This window comes from Equus przewalskii, chromosome 5 (assembly GCF_037783145.1).
Source record: "Equus przewalskii isolate Varuska chromosome 5, EquPr2, whole genome shotgun sequence".
NCBI lineage: Eukaryota > Metazoa > Chordata > Mammalia > Perissodactyla > Equidae > Equus > Equus przewalskii.
In genome coordinates this window covers 38,138,601-38,156,913 of record NC_091835.1, presented here as the reverse complement: position 1 = coordinate 38,156,913, position 18,313 = coordinate 38,138,601, and the positions used below count along the sequence as shown (strand labels likewise).

Here is an 18,313-nt window from a genome sequence, read left to right as displayed (position 1 = left end):
AAAGATCCTAAAGAAATCCTCTTTCATGAAAACATTTTTTCTCCTGCTGTATGAGGGTTTAGTAATTATATGAACTAAATATGACATCATATAAAACGTATGAAGATTGGTAATTTATGTAAGAAAATTGTGGTGGCAAACTTCACAGGTGGAGAAAACAGTCTAGATTTTGAGCACTAGATAAGATAGGCCTGGGCAAGAACTGAATGGTTCTTGAAAGACAATCAATGACAGACTAGAATATAGTTACAAATATAGAAGCAATGATAGGCGGTGGAGCTCAATGAGAATCAACATTCTCCAGCAGGACAAGTACCTCAGGAATTATTAACATATTTATGGAAGAAGAGGGTCAGATTTTCAGCAGGAGACCCAAGGCTTCTTCTACTTACGAAGGAGGATCAATGGTATATGAGGGTTCAGAGTCTTCAGAGTTTTCAGAATCTTACCCGATGTCACATCCCTATTGTCAGCAATCAATGACTTCACATTAATAAAGTCTCTGAAAAGTTGTGGGTTCATTTTGAGTTGGAAATCGGAAACCTGCAGATCCGGATTTCAGATTTGATTTCCTGAAATTTAGCTCTTTGGCTGGAGAAGATGTGTATTACTTTAACAACAGTCATAGAATATTTTTAGTTTCTTACATTGATCTTGAAGTAATATTTAAAGCTTTGAGTTTATCATTTTATTTTTACATGTTCTCCAAAATACTTAGAACAAATCAACAAATGTCGAATTCTTTATATTCTCTATTTATGTTCTAATGCTCTGTTGCTGCACATACTTAGTCTTTCATAGCCTTGAAGTCTATAGACACTTGACCCCAGGTGAGTACAAATGATAAGTAAATATTTGCCTTTGTATACTGTGCTCTATTAGTGTCCCATTTAACAGATGGAGTCATCGATATGTTTAAATCTAGACATTTAAAAAATTCCAGAATTTTATCCTTACATTTGTTCCCTGAAACTATTTCTAGTATCAACAACTGAATCAGCCAGAGTTCAATCAGAAAAACAGAGACACTTCAGCTGTGATGGGAATAAGGGACTTAGAAGAACTATAATGAGAGAGAATCTGGATGTGGAATGTCTGTGCATTCATTTCTTATGGCTGACATAGCAAATTGCCACAAACTCGATGACTTAAAACAAAAGAAATGTGTTCATTCACAGTTCTGGAGGACAGAAGTCTGAAATCAAAGTGTCAGGAGGGCAACAATCCCTCTGAAGTCTTTAGGAGAGAATCCATTTTGGGTTTTGAGGGAGAATCTATTCCTAGTCTCTTCTAGATTTTGGTAGACGGCAGCGTTACTTGACTTGTGGCTACATCTCTCCTATGTTTGCCTTTCTGGTCACATTGCCTCCTGGTCAAATCTCCCTGTGCTTTTCTCTTATAAAGACACTTGTGATTAGACTTAGGGCCTACCCAGATGATCCAGGATAATCTTCCCTGCCAAGATCCTTAACTGGTTCACGTCTGCATGGATTCTTTTTCCTTTAAGTGAACATTTGCAAGTTATAAGGATTAAGACTTAATATCTTTGGTTTCTCACTTTTCAGTCTACCACAACATGGAAGGGGAAAAATATCAAGCAGTCATCATGTTCATCTGGACTCCAAATTGGGACTTCTAAAGAGGAAGCTTTAGGAAAAGGCTGTGAAATCTGACCCTTTGTGGAAGCCACTGCCTGTAGGGGAGCTGCTGCTGTGAGGAGCTTTACCTCTGTGGAAAGTGGTTTCTCCACAAAGGCCACTGCCTCTCAGGAATCACTGATTCTATGGAAAATTATAATTTGCATGACTGCAGCCATATACCTGTTGATAGACCTGGGACTACTGTGGGTTGGTAGGGTAAGAGGTCGGCAAGTTGAATTGGGTGTGGAGAAGGAGGAGATGATGATCTGAAAACTACCAAGCGCATCAGCATCCACCTGTCATTCTGTTTGATCACATCAACCTTTTGAAAGTAATGATCTTGCTTCAGATTTGTCCTCCAGTCATCCCACGAGTTCCACACATTGCCCAACTCTGACCAGGACCTAAACAGAGAAAGGGATTCTGGGAAATGTATTCCAGACTTAGAAATTTTGATGCTAATTTGACCACAGAAAATCCAGCACATTTCTACATTTCTGTAACGTTTAGTAATGCCAGCCTTTAATGTAGGCCATTCTGGTGGTGTAGTAGTTTCTCACTCTACTTTTATTTTGAATTTTTTTCTGGTGAATAATGATGTTGAGCACCTTTTATAAGCTTTTATACCATTTGAATATTATTTTTCATAAAGTACCTCTTCAAATGTCTCCACATTTTTTAATTAGAGTTTGTTATTATTGATTTGTAAGAGTTAATTTTATCCTGACTATAAGTCCTATAAAAATATGGATGTGTATATTATATTAATACAAACCCAGCACATATCTTCAGCTTTATGTTGTTTCTGTTTGTAATATGACCAGTGGACCCCAAAATCAATTCTCCACTTTTTTACCTCTATGCTCAAAAACATGTTCCTTGTCAACATGATATTTTGTAAGGTCTCATTCCTGTTGATCAAATATTCTCTAAGCTCATGCATATTGGTTCTGGCTGAGGCCCTGTGGGAAAACAAGCAATTCCACACCCAGAATATGCATCTATTCCTGACAAAGTGAGTCAAGGCTCCTTCCATCACAGAATGGGTACATATTAGTTAACTTGACAATAAAGAGCTTACTGTTTTCTTTGAGATATCTTACGGTGGGTTTCTGTTGGCACCACCTAACCTTCTTACTCAGTGAGTAAAACAGAATCCAGCTCATAATGGGCAGTCTGTTGCATGGTCACCTACTACACCATATTTACCAGTCACTGGATAGAGAGATCCCTAGGAAGGACATGTTACTTTAGGTGAGGTAATGGGGCTACATTGCAGGAAATATTCACATGTAGAGAGTTTTTGACTTTTTATTAAATTTATTACTTTTTTGTTTTTGGATGCTGTTATAAATGGTATTACTTTTTACATTTTATTTCCCATCATTTCCTGCTAATGTACAAAAATATACTTGATGTTTACATATTGAGATTTTATTCAGTTAGTTTGATAAATTATTTATTCTAGTACTTTATAAATATATTGGTTTATTATGTACACAATTATATCATCTGCAAATAAAAATTTCTTATTTATTCCTTTCCCATTTTTTATATTTTCAATTTCTTTCTTACCTTATTTCACTGATAGGACTTCCAATAGACAACAGACGTTGTTGAATAAAATAATTAATACAGATCCTTCTGATCTTGTTCCAGAACTCAAAAGAAAAACTTCCACTCTTTTACCAGAAGTATGTTGTCAGCTGTAGGATTTGCTGCTGCTAGTTTTTTTCTTTTCTCTTTTTAATGTCAACATTGCCCCTTTTCAGATTAGGGCAATCTTCTGCTTCTAGTTTTCTGAGAGATTATATTATGATTAGACGTTTCACTTTGTCAAATGCTTTTTCTACATCTATTGCAATAATAATATATTTTCTCTCTCATTTTTTTCCAAAATGTAAATCAACCTGAGTTACTAGAATAAACCCCAATTGGTCATGATGTATTATCTTTTCTTTATATTCCTTGATTTAATTTTTCTGATTTTCCCTGGGGTTGGTATGTAAGTTATTACTGGAAAAGCAGGAACAATTAGCTTCAGCTTTCTGTATTCTCACCCAAAATACTATATTTATACTTAACAGTATCTGGACTATATCTAGATGATAAATTATGAATTCAGGTTTCTTTCATTCAGCAAATGAGAGAAAAGAAAGTTTGAAAATGTAAATTATTAGGAGAGAGGCAGAAATTTAGTCTTAGAGCATCTTTATTCCATTTGTATCGTCCACAAGATGTATGCCCTCTAAATTGCAGGATAATAGCTGAGGCAAAATAATTGCACTGACTACATTCCTCCATCTGGTACTTCCTTCATTAGTGTACTCTCAATCTTCACTGGATTAGCCAACTTCTCACAGACAGCATTTTTTAAACTAGTGCACTCATCGTAATAAACATATAAATCACGTATATATCCACAATACTTCCCATTGCTTAAGTCATTTGTGTTACTTCTGAACCTAAGAGAGAAAATAAAGAATTACACTTGATAAGTCAAATGTGAAACACATTCACAGAAAAAAATTACTTTTCAACATATCATTGCTACTAGGGTCTTCATTGTCTAAAGTAAATTTTAATTACCATTCAGAATGTCCAGAGTGCCCTTTATCCATTTTAATTGACAAATATGCAATTTCAAACACTGCCTGATTTCTCCCTGACTTTTTCCACTTTCTCACATCCGAAATATTTAATGTCCTTTACTTCCAGATGTAGCACCTCCCTTCACTAATACTTCATCTGATTTAGAATAATTCAATTCCATTAGATTCTCTAGTCTAACTGGGTCAGAAGTAAATCTTTGATACTGTCCTCCTCAAATGTTTTTCATAATCACCAAAACCAGGAATTAACCTAACGTATGATGCCTTAAGCTCACATCATCTCCAAGTGACTTCTCCTTCTAACCGTTTTTCAAAGATTTTACTCTGAAGTTCTGAATAATTACCAGCCCCTAACAAAAGCTTACTGATCAGAGACCATGCATTAAAGACAAACTTGTATATTCAAAATATTATCTTTTGGAAAAAATGCAGCATCAATACTTGGGTCAGTAATAATGATTGTCAGTCAATAAATGAATTCATCAATTAAATTTTCAAAAGTTAAATTTCCAATTTGAGGTGATGTAATACAGATGTCATTGATCACAGCCACTTTCCAGAAACAAGCCCAAAAATAATGTTGAGAATAGAAGAGGAAAGGACATCATACATACGTACTGGTATATTATATATGATTATATATCATATACATATATAATGTATTATATATACATATACATTATTACATATTTTTATTTCAATACTGTTTCTTGGTGATTAGAAATATCTACTGTGTTTTCCATCGCATTATAGATTACCTTTCCATTACCAATAATTACATATAAACACATGGAAATTCTACTTTTTCTAAATAAGATTCCATGTACAGCCTCCCCTGATACACACACTACCTTTACCTCTAGTCCTTCACTCCAAGTGAGATCCTTTAAATATATATCCTTCTCTCCTCCATTTGTACGTATCTAATGCCCCCTTCTGTCCTCTCATTGCAAACTGCCAAAGATAGAGCTGCCTTGCCTTTCCGACCCATATTCCTAGACCTACTATTTCTATCTGGAGGAAAAAGCAAACAAAACAAAAAAAACAATCAAGGCTTCTATTTTCTGTGTGGCCCAGTGTGGCGAGGATGCAGGAAACTTAGGGTTTAGATTCAGTGTGGCAGCACCAGACACAGTTGCCCTGAGTTCACTCCTGCTTGATGTGTCCTCAACCAATAAATATGTATAAATTTGTGAGCTTACAACAGTATCCAGCAGGCTGAGACTCTGGTTTCCTCCTGTAATCTAATGCAGTCTGCTTCCCAAATTTGAGAGATTATAAAATACAAATGGAATTTTGGCTTTGTTGTAAGTAAGACTTCCTCCCAACCCAATTACAAGCAGAACAAATACCACATATGACTCTATTTATAATGGTATGTTTATAAGCACATTTCTTAATATATTACACAAAATAGTTGCTATATCCCATGTATACACTATACCATGTTCATGTGCATTTTATTCCTTTTATCAGAAGTGCTCTTCTAGTCTACCTCTAAATTTTTCATTCAGAAATGACTGTTTCAAATGTCAGTTATAACACAAATTTCAAAGCTGAAATTTATTTTTGGTTATTCTGTGTGTTCTTACTGAAGGATTATATTCTTTTTATCTGTATAATTATTTAATTAGTCTGTGCACATAATTGATGGTTATGTAACTACGGGAAGAATCAATCTTTCACTCATTTTTGAATTCCAGCAATAAGCACAATTTTACGTACACCTCAGAGCCCAGTAAGTTTTGTTGGCCTCTATAATTTTCTTAGATAAAAGCAGATTCCCAGAAATTTTCCCTTATTTGGCTATTATGAGTTTGTTAGTGACTTGTCAAAGTAATGAAAAGACATTTGTGGCAGCTTGTTCCATTATCAAACACATTAAACAAGGCTGATGAAAAAGAGACATTTAAAGATGTAATTTCATTTGAAGCCAGTTTTGATTGTCTAATGCTCCTGAGGAAAACACCTTTACTCAAACCAACTATAAAAATTCAACGAGAATAAAGAGTTACCAATCAGAGGAGCTAATTGTCTCATCCAAGAGCTTGGAGGGTGTGTAATCTTTTCTGGGAGATAATCCCAGCCAATGATTCCATAATCTCCTGGATTTTATAAATTCCTACAGGAAATAGAGATGGTTTGTTAAAATAATTGTCTCATTATATCACAACATAATTTTTACAAATTACTTTTTTAAGGTAACATTTTGACGTTATACTACTACTTTTAAATGCCATTAAAAAAAAAAAAAAACTGAGGCAAAGTGTCCTTACCATAGGATTACTAACCTAGACCTAACATAGACCTAACCATAGGTTACTGTCTCACATGGAGAAAGATCTACCAATCCATGCCTAACCTTAACTTAGGGTCAGTGAAGATCACAAACTTCAGGATTCAAATATTGAGCAGTCAAATAAAAACGTCCAGGGGCAAAGGAGGTGGTTAATCACTGTAGACACAAGTTAATAGAAACAGAAAGAGTAGGAGAAAAATGTAGCAAAGTCCAATGAGGGTGGTTATAGAAGAGAATTTAGAACCAGTCCAGAATTCTCTAGCCAGAGAAACAGATTTTCTCAGACATTGTTTTGAGTAAATAACTACAGTTAGATCATTTGAGAATGCTCAGATGAGGAAGAGACTATGGATTGTTTTCCCCCCTTCTATAAAGGAAGACAAAGATTCTTAGAGCAGAAAAGCTAAGACTTGTGGGAAATAAATTTTTTGCCTAAAAAATAAATATGTGATTACTGCCTGAGAGACTAGAAATGCTGAGTAATAAGTAACATATGGAGATATTATTTAGATATTAGAAAAAAGAAAATAAATAAATGCATAAATAAATCTTCCAGAGAGATAAGTTTTCTTGAGACCCAGGAACTCAGTGCAATACATCTGCTTGGCAGTTGCCTTTGCCATCCTCTCTTAATTCTACTTTTTTATACATATTTTATTCAAGTTATTGCTGTATTATAGTATATACTGACTTTTTCACTTAGTTAAAAAATACAAAAAGGTGGAATCAAAAACAAAGAATCTCCTCCTATGCAGATTTTATGGAATTGGTAGCCATTAGGAATAATTTCCATATCTTCTGTTTTTAGATAAATGCTGAGAAACCATGTTCTGTGATTTGACCCTGAAGTTCCAGTTTGGAAATGCTCACAAGACTTAAAGATTCTGGATGTCCCATGTCTACTCACCTGCCCATCAGCCTGTGAGATTCCACTGACACTAAAGTCCTAAGCTAAGGTTTTATATGATTTGCCTTGGCTATGCTACCCTGAGATAAAGATACGAAGTCTCAGTCACCTCATACCCCAACTTAAATAAGCCAGAGCCATGTCTGAATTAATATGGATCTTCCTCAACATGCCTTGCTCCTCTCTATTCTGATGGGAAAAATGACTTCCTCCTCATAGGCAAAGATCCATTGGCCGTACCAATACACTTTTGTTCTTAATCTTCAACAGGCTGGCATTGTGAGAAGAACATATCTTTTCACTTTTTTGCCATGCTTCGTAACCTTCAAGTAGTACATAGCAGCTGTCTTCATGCCATATCCATTGCTTTGGGCAAGGTTTACATTTGTGCTCTGGAAGATGAAGGTAGTTTGATTTGGTTTGTGTTGATAATCTTCATTATTCTTATCATTCCCATTATCCTTTATGTTAAATTAACCACATTTACCTGTCTTTCTTATTTTTACATCTTGAAGAAAATGAATCCTGTGTTCCAAGCCCCAATATACCACCACAATGTGTCCAAAATGTAATTTGAACAACATGTTTCAAATTTACAGTTGGATTCCAGTGTATTTTCCTACCTCAGGAATTCTGAATAATGTTTATTTTTTTTTCCTTTTGTCTTTTTTTGTATTGCTATATGGCAATAAAAGCTAATCACAAGAAACATCGTGTGGCGAGAATCAACCCCACAAACCTACATTAATTCTGCCTTCCCAACCAGAGCATTTCTAGCTCTCTGACTTGTTGAATATTTGGGAGACTTCTCAAGAGCACAAAAGAAAATGTTTTAATTATTATAGACACTGTTAAAGATATTAAAAGACCAATTTCTCCCAATTCCGAGGGTAGCACTAACTTTATTTCTTTTCTGTTGACTCTTATTAAACATTGAGTAAAATTTAGGAACAATGTCGCCCATAAAGAGATATCCTGTCCTTCCTATCTTCTTTTAACCTTAATGCCCACAATAACAGTATTAAACGTCAGATTAGAGATACCGTCTAGTGTTTTATTAAGTAAGTTTCATCCCCTAGTAATTTTGAGGTCTGTAGTTATTATTACTTTTTCTATTTTTCTTTGAACTGCATAGAAATATCAGTACATCCTCATTCAACCACATTTAATTCTTCCCTCTAAATAATGGCTTCCCAGGGAAAGGCTGCTAGCTATTGATGAAATGCTTTTCAATTCACTCCTAGGTTTAGTTAATTGTCTAATAAATAACACAGAGAGGAAAACAGGATTACCTTGATTGTTTCTATACAGCTCATGACATAATTTGGTGGCTATTTCTTGCAGTGTGATAGAGAGGTTCCTGATCTTCTCAGAATTATTCATGTTATGCCTCAGTTGTATAGAAATATTTCTCTGAAGTTCTTCTCTAAAATTTTGTAGTTCATTCAATTTTCCCACTTCTGTCTTCAAAGTTATATAAACTCCAGATAAAAAAAAATATGATAAAAAATTTTAATCCCTCAATACAACCATCACCTCCTTTTTGCTAAAATAGTATTAAGAACATTAAAGGTCTAAGAAGCAGTTACTTCACAAGAGTGAGGGAAAGAGACTAAGTACCGTATTATAAGCACCTAGTTACAAGTCCCCTTTGTGGGTATATCACCTATAATCCTTCCAAAGCCTCAATTCAGAGTAAACTTTCTTGTAAAACTCAAACGCTTCTAGGTGTTTTCCCTTTCGATCAAAACATGGGTAATACCTACACATGCTTCCTAAGACTCCCAGTCCAGTCAGCAGCAGAAGACACAGAAGAGTCAGGGCCACGGCTCTCTGACGCCATGCACGGGAAGCAGCAGGAGGTGCTGTGGAAGGCAAAACTGGCAAAGAGGTCTGGCAATGGTATAATCCTAATTTGAGTCATTCACTCATTCATTTTGCCTTTCTTTCTTTCCTAACATGTCCCTGGTCAAGAAATGTGCTTTGCTAAAAACTCAAGGACATTTTTAAATACCTGTTTAAAGAATAAGTCAAAAACATTTCATTAGTTATTTTGCATGCAAACTGGCTCTCACAAGAGAGGCTGTTAACTGGTAGGCTGACTCAAGAAACAAAGAGGCAAAAATGGGATTTAAAAGCAGAAGTAAGAAAACCAATTAGTCTGGATACAACATATCTTGTCCGTAAAATGTGGGGGAGCTGAGTAACTGGCATTTAACAGAGAGGTTAATCTAAGTATTCCTTCCTCCAATGGAAAATTGTGGGATGTCAAAGAAAATAATTTCAGTTACTTATATTTTTCCCAGAAAATCCTGAGAATTTGGCCATGGAACATAAATGATAGACTGTCTCTTTGTAACGTCTCTGGATGTCCTCCCATAGCCAGATGTTAGTTAGGCCAGATCTTAATTAGGCCAGATCTATGTCATTTCCTCATTAGAATTTTTTCATGCTTTTTAGTAACAAACTTTTCTTGAATGCTTCCTTTTAACTAAATAGTGAAGCCCAAAACAGATCATTTCCCTATAAAAAACCCCAGGAACTATGAATTTCATATTATAAATTAATTAGCATTAAATCACTATATTATTTAAATTATCATCATGTGTATATATGGATATTAGATATTTCAAGAAAATATGATTCAGGGATAACATGATAATCTTACTATACTCCTGATCTATGTCCTATACCTCACAGTTGGTAAAATACAGAGAGAATTGCAAATAAAATGTGAAACAACTTTTTTAGACTTTGGAAAATAGTTATTAGTGAAATAACTGCATAGTCAAGATCTTCCCTAAGGTTAGAAGCATGACTTCAAGTACTATCTTTCTTGAGAATTATTTTTTCACTTATTTACTTATTCAATTATGCAGAAGTTATCTATTGAGTACCATCTATACAGTAGACACTATTCTGGGTGCTAACAATACAAAAGTGAGCAACGCATACAACTCCTTTCTCTCATAAAAGATGTATTTCCATTGTGAGATAAAATAAGTGAATAATGATAGATAGATAGGTATATAGATGATAAATAGATTTCAAATTGTTCTATGGTATGCAGAGATTTGAAACTGAATTATATTACAGAGAGCAGGTAGTTCCGATCTTACAGCCAGTGAGAATCAGCATGCAGAATCAGTGCAGAGAACATTACAGGCAGCAAGAATATCTAATTCAAAGACCCTAATGTGAGGAAAAGCTTTATCTATTTAAAAAATAGAAAGTATTCACAGTGGCTAGAGAATTGTGTCCAAGGTGAGAAATGATGTTAGAGGTGGTCAAAGAAAAAGCAGGAGACAGATTATTTACAGACTTTGTTAGCCACAATAAGGGGATTGGAGTTACTTGGAAATCCACTAGAAGAGTTTAATCAAGAGGGGAAAATAATTGAGTTTTTTCCAGAAAAAAATTTCTGTTACTGGATATGTAGAATGAATTGTAAGGTTGCAGTATTGGAAGCAGGGAGAATAGCAAGAAACCTATTGCAGTATGCCATGCGTGAGAGAATACTAGCTTAATTTACTAGTATTAGAGACTGTGATGACCCATGAATAGATTAAGAATATGTTTTGAAGTTAGAATCTATAGTATAAATTTATGAAATGTTTATGAGAGATTTTTGGCTTGATAAAGTTGGTAGATAATAAGATATACATATTTATAGGCAGTATAGCATAATGATTTGCTGTGATGCTGAAAGCTATGCCACTGGTATTTTAAATATCAGCAAGGTCACTTAAGGTGGACAGGTTTCAGCAGAGCTTCCAGACTAAGACAGACTAGGAAGAAGGACCTGGCCACCCACTTCTGCAAAACTTGGCCATGAAAATCCAATGAATAGCAGTGGAGCATTGTCTGATGACATAGTACTGGAACATGAGAGGATGGTGCAGAAAGACCGAGGAGGGTTCTGCCCTGATGTACACATGGCCACTAAGAGTTGGAGTGAACTTAATGGCGCTAACAAAACTCACAGTGGTGAAAAGCACAGCACATTTTCTAGGGCCAGTATGCCTGGGGTTAAATCCTGGCTCTGCTGCTTATCACTTGTGGCACCACAGACAAGTTTGTTAGCCTCTCCGTGTCTTAGTTTCTACATTGATTAAAAAAGAAAGTCAAAGTTTTAGAGATTAAATGATTTAATATTTATAATACAATTAGAACAGTGCTGGCAAAGAGCAAACACTTGGTGACTGTATTTAAATATGTATTTATTCTTGTATTTAATGAGATGAGGGTGATTGAGGAGAGGGAGCAGTTTTAGAGGGAAAATAAATATTTCTATTTTTTCCATTTTAAATTTGAAATGAAATCAGAAACTTACATAGAAATGTGAAACACGCACTTGTATTTTCTAGTCTGGAGATCCAAGGAAAGATTATGAGGAGATATTTGAGTGTCATTATATTTGAATCCAAACGATCAAATGAGGCACTTAGCAAAGAGTATTTAGTGACACAAGGAAAGGGGACCCAGAACAGAGCCTGGAGTATTCCACAGTACAGAGTTTGATCAAAGGTGAAGAATTAAAAAAAAAAAAGACTCAGAGGGAGCAGCCCTTGTGGTGACAGAAACCATGAGGATATGTCCATGAGAATGTGCAACGAAAACGTTTAAAGAAGAGGGACTATTCAACTTTTCAGATGCTGCAGGGAAGTCAAGTAATAAAAGCGAAGAGATGTGACTATTGGGATGAAACAGGGAAGTCATCAGGGACCTAGACAACAATAGTCTCCATGGAACAATGAGGGAAGAAGCCTAACTGTTGAGAAGAGAATGAAAGATCAAGAATTGGGAGTCTGTGACAAAAGGTAATGACTTCAAAAAGTTGGATTGTGAAAGGAAATAAAGAAATGGAAGAATAATGGAGAGATTTAAGTGGTCAAGCAAGGATTGTGTCTTGTTAAAATAGGAGTAGTAGAGTGTGTTGTTGCACCAAGGAGGGATAATCAACTGGGGGAGGCAGAGAGCATAATAAAGCAAGCAAGAAAGGAGAAAATTATAGAAATGTCTTGGAGAGGACAAATGGATTGAAATTCAGAGCAAAATGAGGAGGTCTGTATTTTGATAAGTGTAAGTATATACTTTGTAAATACTATCTAGAAGTAAGGCAAAGTATGAATGAGGATATGGTAGGATGGAAATTTTAGCAGCAGAAAGAAAATGTGTAGAAGGAGGTAGGAGGAAAGCTTGTCAATTGAGGATGAGCTGGGCTTGAAAGTTTGTGTTTTTTTCACCAACACTGTTCAGCTGTTGAGGTGACGCACAGAGTGCATGGCTATTTAAGTTTAACCAGAATTTAGGTTTTTCAAGGAAAAACAACAGTATGTTGAAGGAGGTTGTACAAGAGAGTAAGGGTAGGTATTCTACAATATAAAGTTATATTACATAATATAGACTTTAAGCTGGATAAAGAGAAAATTAGACAAAATCGAGAAAGTGAACAGGACATGGATTCGAGGTTTCTATAGAATCAGAAAATTTCTGGAGTGGAAATTTACAGTAAGATGGATTAAGAGGACAGGAGATGGGAAGAGATGTAACGGGAAACATACAGGGCAATTATTGGTGTATTAAATTCATGGTATACTCATTCTCTTACACCATAAAAAAGGTGAAATACAAACAAGGAAATTAAGATAAAAAATACTGTAAAATCCTTAAACCCTTTCCTATTTAAAAAAATCTGTATTAAATGAAAAACCTACAGAATTGAGCTATTATTCCTTCTCAAGACTTACAATGCTGATAGATGGATCCAATATCTAACAATGGAAATTCTGAATTAGAATTTCAAAGAATGTTACATTTTAAGGGGAAAAAACATTTTAATAATACATGAGAATTCTTCTATTACACCTCTCTCCCAATTTTACTGTTTCAATCAAATTTCTCTGTTCTTCATAGCCACCATTTAAGTTATTTTTAACTTAAACACATTGATTTCAAGTACGAATATGCTGGGGAAGATATCACCCAAAAGCTCAGGAGTCAGGAGACAGGAGCTACATATGATAGGAGACATATGAGATTATGAGTAGGATGGAGATTGGGGTATACTTTATTAGAGTATAAACTGGAAGTCAACACAGGTAATCCCTTTATATCATAATTTAAATTAGAATGGAAAAATACAAAGCTTCCAAGTACAGTATGGCTTTGAATGTTATATCTTCCAGTATTTCTTTATCTTTTCTCATCCCTGAGTCTTTGATATGTCTTTTCATTTAACTTAACCTCTTCTGTATTTTAGTAAGTTGGGAAGAGATCTCCAAAAGAAATAGGAAATTTTAGGATAATACATGCCTGACTTGGTAGAAAATCAAATAACATCCTCTAAAAGTCCTCTCTGCCTCTTTTTCCCTTTGTCCGCCTGTCTCTGAATCTCTTTTAGACACACACACCCACGCGCAGACACAGACACACTCACTAGCATTTTCTTATAAAAAAGAACATACAAATCCAGAAGGTTCCTGGATAACATATGTTTCATGTTCCATGGCTTCCTTTCATGGGAAAAAAAACCCCAAACATTTTGCAATCCACTTACATGAAAATACTACTCTGTCTTAATTATTTAGAGTGTGATATTAAAAAACAGAAAATTCATAAAAGATTCAACATACTGATCAGTGCCTTAAAAATAAAAATTGTTATAGTCATTTTGTATGACACTTTGACAGCTTTAGTAAAAACGAGAGGCTTAATGAAAAAATCTAATTGAAGGATCATTGTCGAATCACTAACACCTAAGACGCAGGGCTTCTATCCTTACACTTCTACCACCTTACAACACATCCAGAGCTCAAAATCTTACCTTTTATCCCCAATTGGTCAAACTCCTGGATATTTTCTGTCTTACTGGAGTCATGAAATTTTAGATCTGCATAAGTAACTTCTTCAGACATTGATGGCTATGAAAAGAAAAGTCGACAAACTGTAAAAAAAAAAAAAAAAGATGAGGTTGAACTAACACAGTTAACTTTAAACAGAAGTTGTGATTCCAAACTTATGTTTGTAAACGGAAGCTTAAACTTACAAGCTTAAACTTCTGTTTTGAAACCCACTGTGTCAATCACCCACAGGTCTGCAAACGAGCTGCAGTCCATCTGTGGCCTCAGAAAGAACAAAGAGATGTAGCAAGAGGGAACATCTTTCTTCCTCTTCTCTCTTCCTTTTTCTCATTTCTCTATATCTACCAACTACAGAAGTAATTTTTAAAAATGTCTTGGATATTATTAGTGTCCTGCAAGGGGGCACAAATCACTAACACCACATGGTGCAGATACAACATAGAATTTATTAAAGAAAAACTCTCAAGAAGAGAAATGACAGGTAGGACACAGTCCTCACTCACTCGCTATTCTACAGCAGTGGCCTGGCATAGGTATCTTGTATGTGTCATGGCAAAGGTCCTGATAGAGGGGTTTGCCTTAGCCTGGAGACTGCACATGCACAGACAGCACTCCCAGAGGGAGGGAGATCATAAGCCCCAACCTGTCACCCTGTCACATGGTATAGGTTAGCCTAAGAGGAGCTAGGGAAATCCTGGTTTCTCTAGTAACAAGAGACATATTAAGGGATCTGAGGCCCAGGAACCATGCCAGGGAGTATGCACACTGATGGTTGGTATACCAAACACCCTAGAAATAGCTTTGCAGGCCAGGAAAACTGAGATCAGCCTTGCTGTCTCTGCAGACTGGCTCAATCCTGTTGATTGAGTTCATCTGAGCTACCAAAAGGGGAGAGGAAAAGAGTCTCCAGGGTCCTGCAGGTCAGTGTCTTCTAAGTTTGACTCAGCATTCTTAGCAGGCAGAGGCTCATTCATTTGTTGATCAAGCACACATGTTAGAGGTGGGGGTTGGAGAATGACTCTTTTTGAGCAAGTTCTATCCTAATTTTCATTAGTAAATCTTACCTTGAAATTGATAGCAATATTGCCACATATAAGATAGTAAATAAAAAATTTAAAAAAAAAGAAAAAAATCACAGCAATAAAATACCTATTGGAGAAGCTATAAAATACCAAAATGAAGAAAACTTTAAAACTTTTTTAAAAGAAAAAAATTAAAAATAAACTTGGTTTTGAATTGCAAGCATAAAAATTCTAAAAAGATATCAATCCTCCTAAATTTATCCAAACATTCAATATCAACTTATTTGAAATACTGAGATTTTTTTCCTGATGATTGTTAGAAAGCTATTGAAATTCAACTGAAAATATAAGTGTGAGCATATTGCCAGTAAATTTAAAGGAAAGCATATGCAAACTATGTAATCATTATCTCATCCTAGGCACTTTACTAATGCTGGTTTCATTTTCACAACTCTTTGAGCAGGTACTGTCATTATCATCCTTATTTTACAGATGGAGAAGTGAGCTGTAAAGAGGTGAAGCCCTTCTCCAACATCATACAGATGCAAGTGGTAGAGACGAAACCTGACCGAAACTGCCTGCTGCCTGGTTCAAATACATGTCCACAGGACATGATGCCTCAGAGTCTAATGCCTCTCATTGTGGGGACACACCAGCCCTTCTCTTCCTCTTAGGTGGACCAAATATTTGTATATAAAGAATGAAAACTTTGACATTTTAGAAGAAAATACACATTGGTGGATTTATTTATTATCATCTTTAAGTTCTGGGAAGGAACTTTCTAAACAAGTGTAGGGGAGGAAGACTTTTCTTCTACCTAACGTGAGTTTGTCTGGCCGGAGAACGAACTAAATTCACATGAGACAGAATAGCAAGAGAAAATTAAACAAAGCTTTAATTTTGAGGACCATGGCCTGGGGCCTTTCTTCCCGAAGGAAGAAAGGGCACCGAAGAAGTGGGGTGCACAGAGTGGTTATATACCCCCAAACAGGGTGTTTCACATATGATTGAAATGTCCCTCCCACAATAGTCACAAGATTGCCCTGTAGGCACAGGTCTTGATGGACACAGCAGATAGTGGGTCTGCTATCTTGGAAGGCCTAGCAGGAGGCAAGTCTATTGTCTTGAGCTGGGTGGTCACAGGTGAGTACAGCAATCAGTTCCTAGCCTAAGGAAAGATGCTTAATCCTTAAAGAAATGCCAACGTTGGGAGGGGGAGGGAAGTCAGTTACAGGAGGTTAGCAGACAAGCACAATAAACAAATGCAGATATAAGTCCTTGCCTTCCCCATTGATTAAGAGTTTCTAGAGACAAGGTCATCTCCCTTTCTTCCTGGTACAAAGGGAGATATCTTTTGCAGATGGAGAGTTCCTTCACAATGTAAATGTCTCTTACAAAGGGTAAGTAAATTCTACTTTTCAGTTGCTTTCCTGTCTGCAAAGGAACCAGCCTCAAATAATCATCATGCCAAAGAGACATATCTTGGGATGGCCAAATCCAGGTCCCCACACAAGTCATTAAAAATATTGACACAATTGACAATATGAAAGTTAAATTTGTTTATATGCAAAACAGAGTAAAAATACTCATGGAAATACGTACACAAATATATAAATATACACATATTTCATATATATACTGTAAAGGATGAAGAACTAATCTTATTAAGTTACAGAAAGGTTCTACAAATCAATAGAAAAGAGAGAAATATTGAGAACAAAATTGACATCAATATAACAGGTTTATGTTTTTCCCCTAGTTGCAAGGCTCCGGGAGATGCACAGCAGTCTTTGTACAAAAGACACACAGCCCCACCTGGAAATGTCTCCCCTATGGAACAAAAGCCTTAGGCCACAGGGGACAAAGCAGCAAATTCTCCTTCTCAGGCCACAGGTGAGGATTCCTAACAGCTGCAAGTGAAACAGAAACATCTCTATATTCCTGGGGCAAGACAAGAAAATGTCGTGATAGTACTTACACTGGCTTCTATAAGTGCTGGATGCTCACAGTGGTAATTGCTTGATATGAACCCTGTCCCAATTCTCCATGATCCTTCAGCGTTTCTCTCCCCTTCCAAATGAACTGCATACACGTGGTTTCTCAAGTCCTGCTTCCCAGTGTCTCATGTCATCTTTTCCACTTCCCCTTTCTCTGGGGCCTTTCCACCCTTGAATGGGCAGCAATCCATCTTTGCTTTGGTGCATATTCTTTTCCTGTCCTCAGTCTCTGGGCTGTATCACCTCCTAAGGGTTCACAGAGGGGTATAAGTGGAAAGCTGAGAGAAACCCGAAACCAAGCCCTCGAGCACTGAACACTTTAAAAGATAAGAAAAATTGTAGTGACCTAAGCAGAGTTGTAAGAGAAAATACAAGATATCCACTTAAATTTGAATTGCAAATTGAAAATGATTTATTTTTTAAGTATTCTTCATGCAATGTTTGTATTTGTTACATTTGGAACATTTGTTGTTGATCTGAAATTCAAATTTAACTCAGAATTTTATCTTTTAATTTGCTAAATCTGGTGACCCTATACATAAACTAGTTAAATAGGATTGGGCAGAAAAATGGGGACCAATTTGTACAGGTAGCAAAAATTCTTTCAATGAGGAGGAAGGTTTATCCTGACCCATCTTAAAGTATACTCTCCCATCTGTCCATATACATATCAGTCATCCTATCCACTACCCAATCCCACACTTTTTCATAGCATTTATCAAGCCTTTAGGTGCTGGATTAATATTTTCCAAATGACTGAAAGGCATAAGGAAATTCACTGTGCTTCGAATGGAACGGCTGCCTGCTACCCTAGGCTCTCACCTTCACAAGTCACAGAAAGCTGACTGAATGAAGCAGGTGCATAGCTACTGAGGTTTCTGCAAACTCAGTCCGCCACTAAAAGAAACCTCATAGCACAAACTTGTAAATCCAGGCTGGTACAACAAGTGGAGTGAAATAGTACAAAGCTGAA

General features: G+C 35.9%; 1 protein-coding gene across 10 annotated transcripts; it reads right to left on the bottom strand.

The window, feature by feature from the left end:
- Window positions 1-3,834: 3,834 nt before the first annotated feature.
- CLEC12A (C-type lectin domain family 12 member A) lies at window positions 3,835-17,581 on the bottom strand. 10 transcript variants are annotated; one of them, XM_070619043.1, is made up of 7 exons: window positions 17,322-17,581; window positions 14,285-14,404; window positions 9,225-9,323; window positions 8,751-8,939; window positions 7,699-7,850; window positions 6,268-6,374; window positions 3,835-4,105 (listed from the first exon to the last, which is right to left on the bottom strand). In XM_070619043.1, exons 2-7 carry the CDS (start codon window positions 14,373-14,375, stop codon window positions 3,931-3,933), a joined length of 813 nt encoding a protein of 270 aa, XP_070475144.1. In that variant the 5' UTR covers window positions 14,376-14,404; window positions 17,322-17,581; the 3' UTR covers window positions 3,835-3,930. The 10 variants fall into 10 exon arrangements, with proteins under 10 accessions (XP_070475144.1, XP_070475140.1, XP_070475142.1 ...); XM_070619039.1 differs by having other exon boundaries at window positions 9,225-9,338; window positions 17,322-17,455; XM_070619041.1 differs by having other exon boundaries at window positions 9,225-9,338; window positions 14,285-14,381; window positions 17,322-17,443.
- Between the last annotated feature and the right edge of the window lie 732 nt (window positions 17,582-18,313).

Bases quoted from the DNA above. Each gene is read 5' to 3' on its own strand.
- CLEC12A (XM_070619039.1), bottom strand. From the start codon at position 14,375: ATGTCTGAAGAAGTTACTTATGCAGATCTAAAATTTCATGACTCCAGT. The intron at 8,940-9,224 runs GTAGGTATTACC...TTTTATCTGGAG, and splicing joins GGGAGTCTTAGGAAGCATGT to TTTATATAACTTTGAAGACA. The intron at 4,106-6,267 runs GTAACTCTTTAT...TTTCTCTCTTAG, and splicing joins ACAATTAGCTCCTCTGATTG to GTTCAGAAGTAACACAAATG.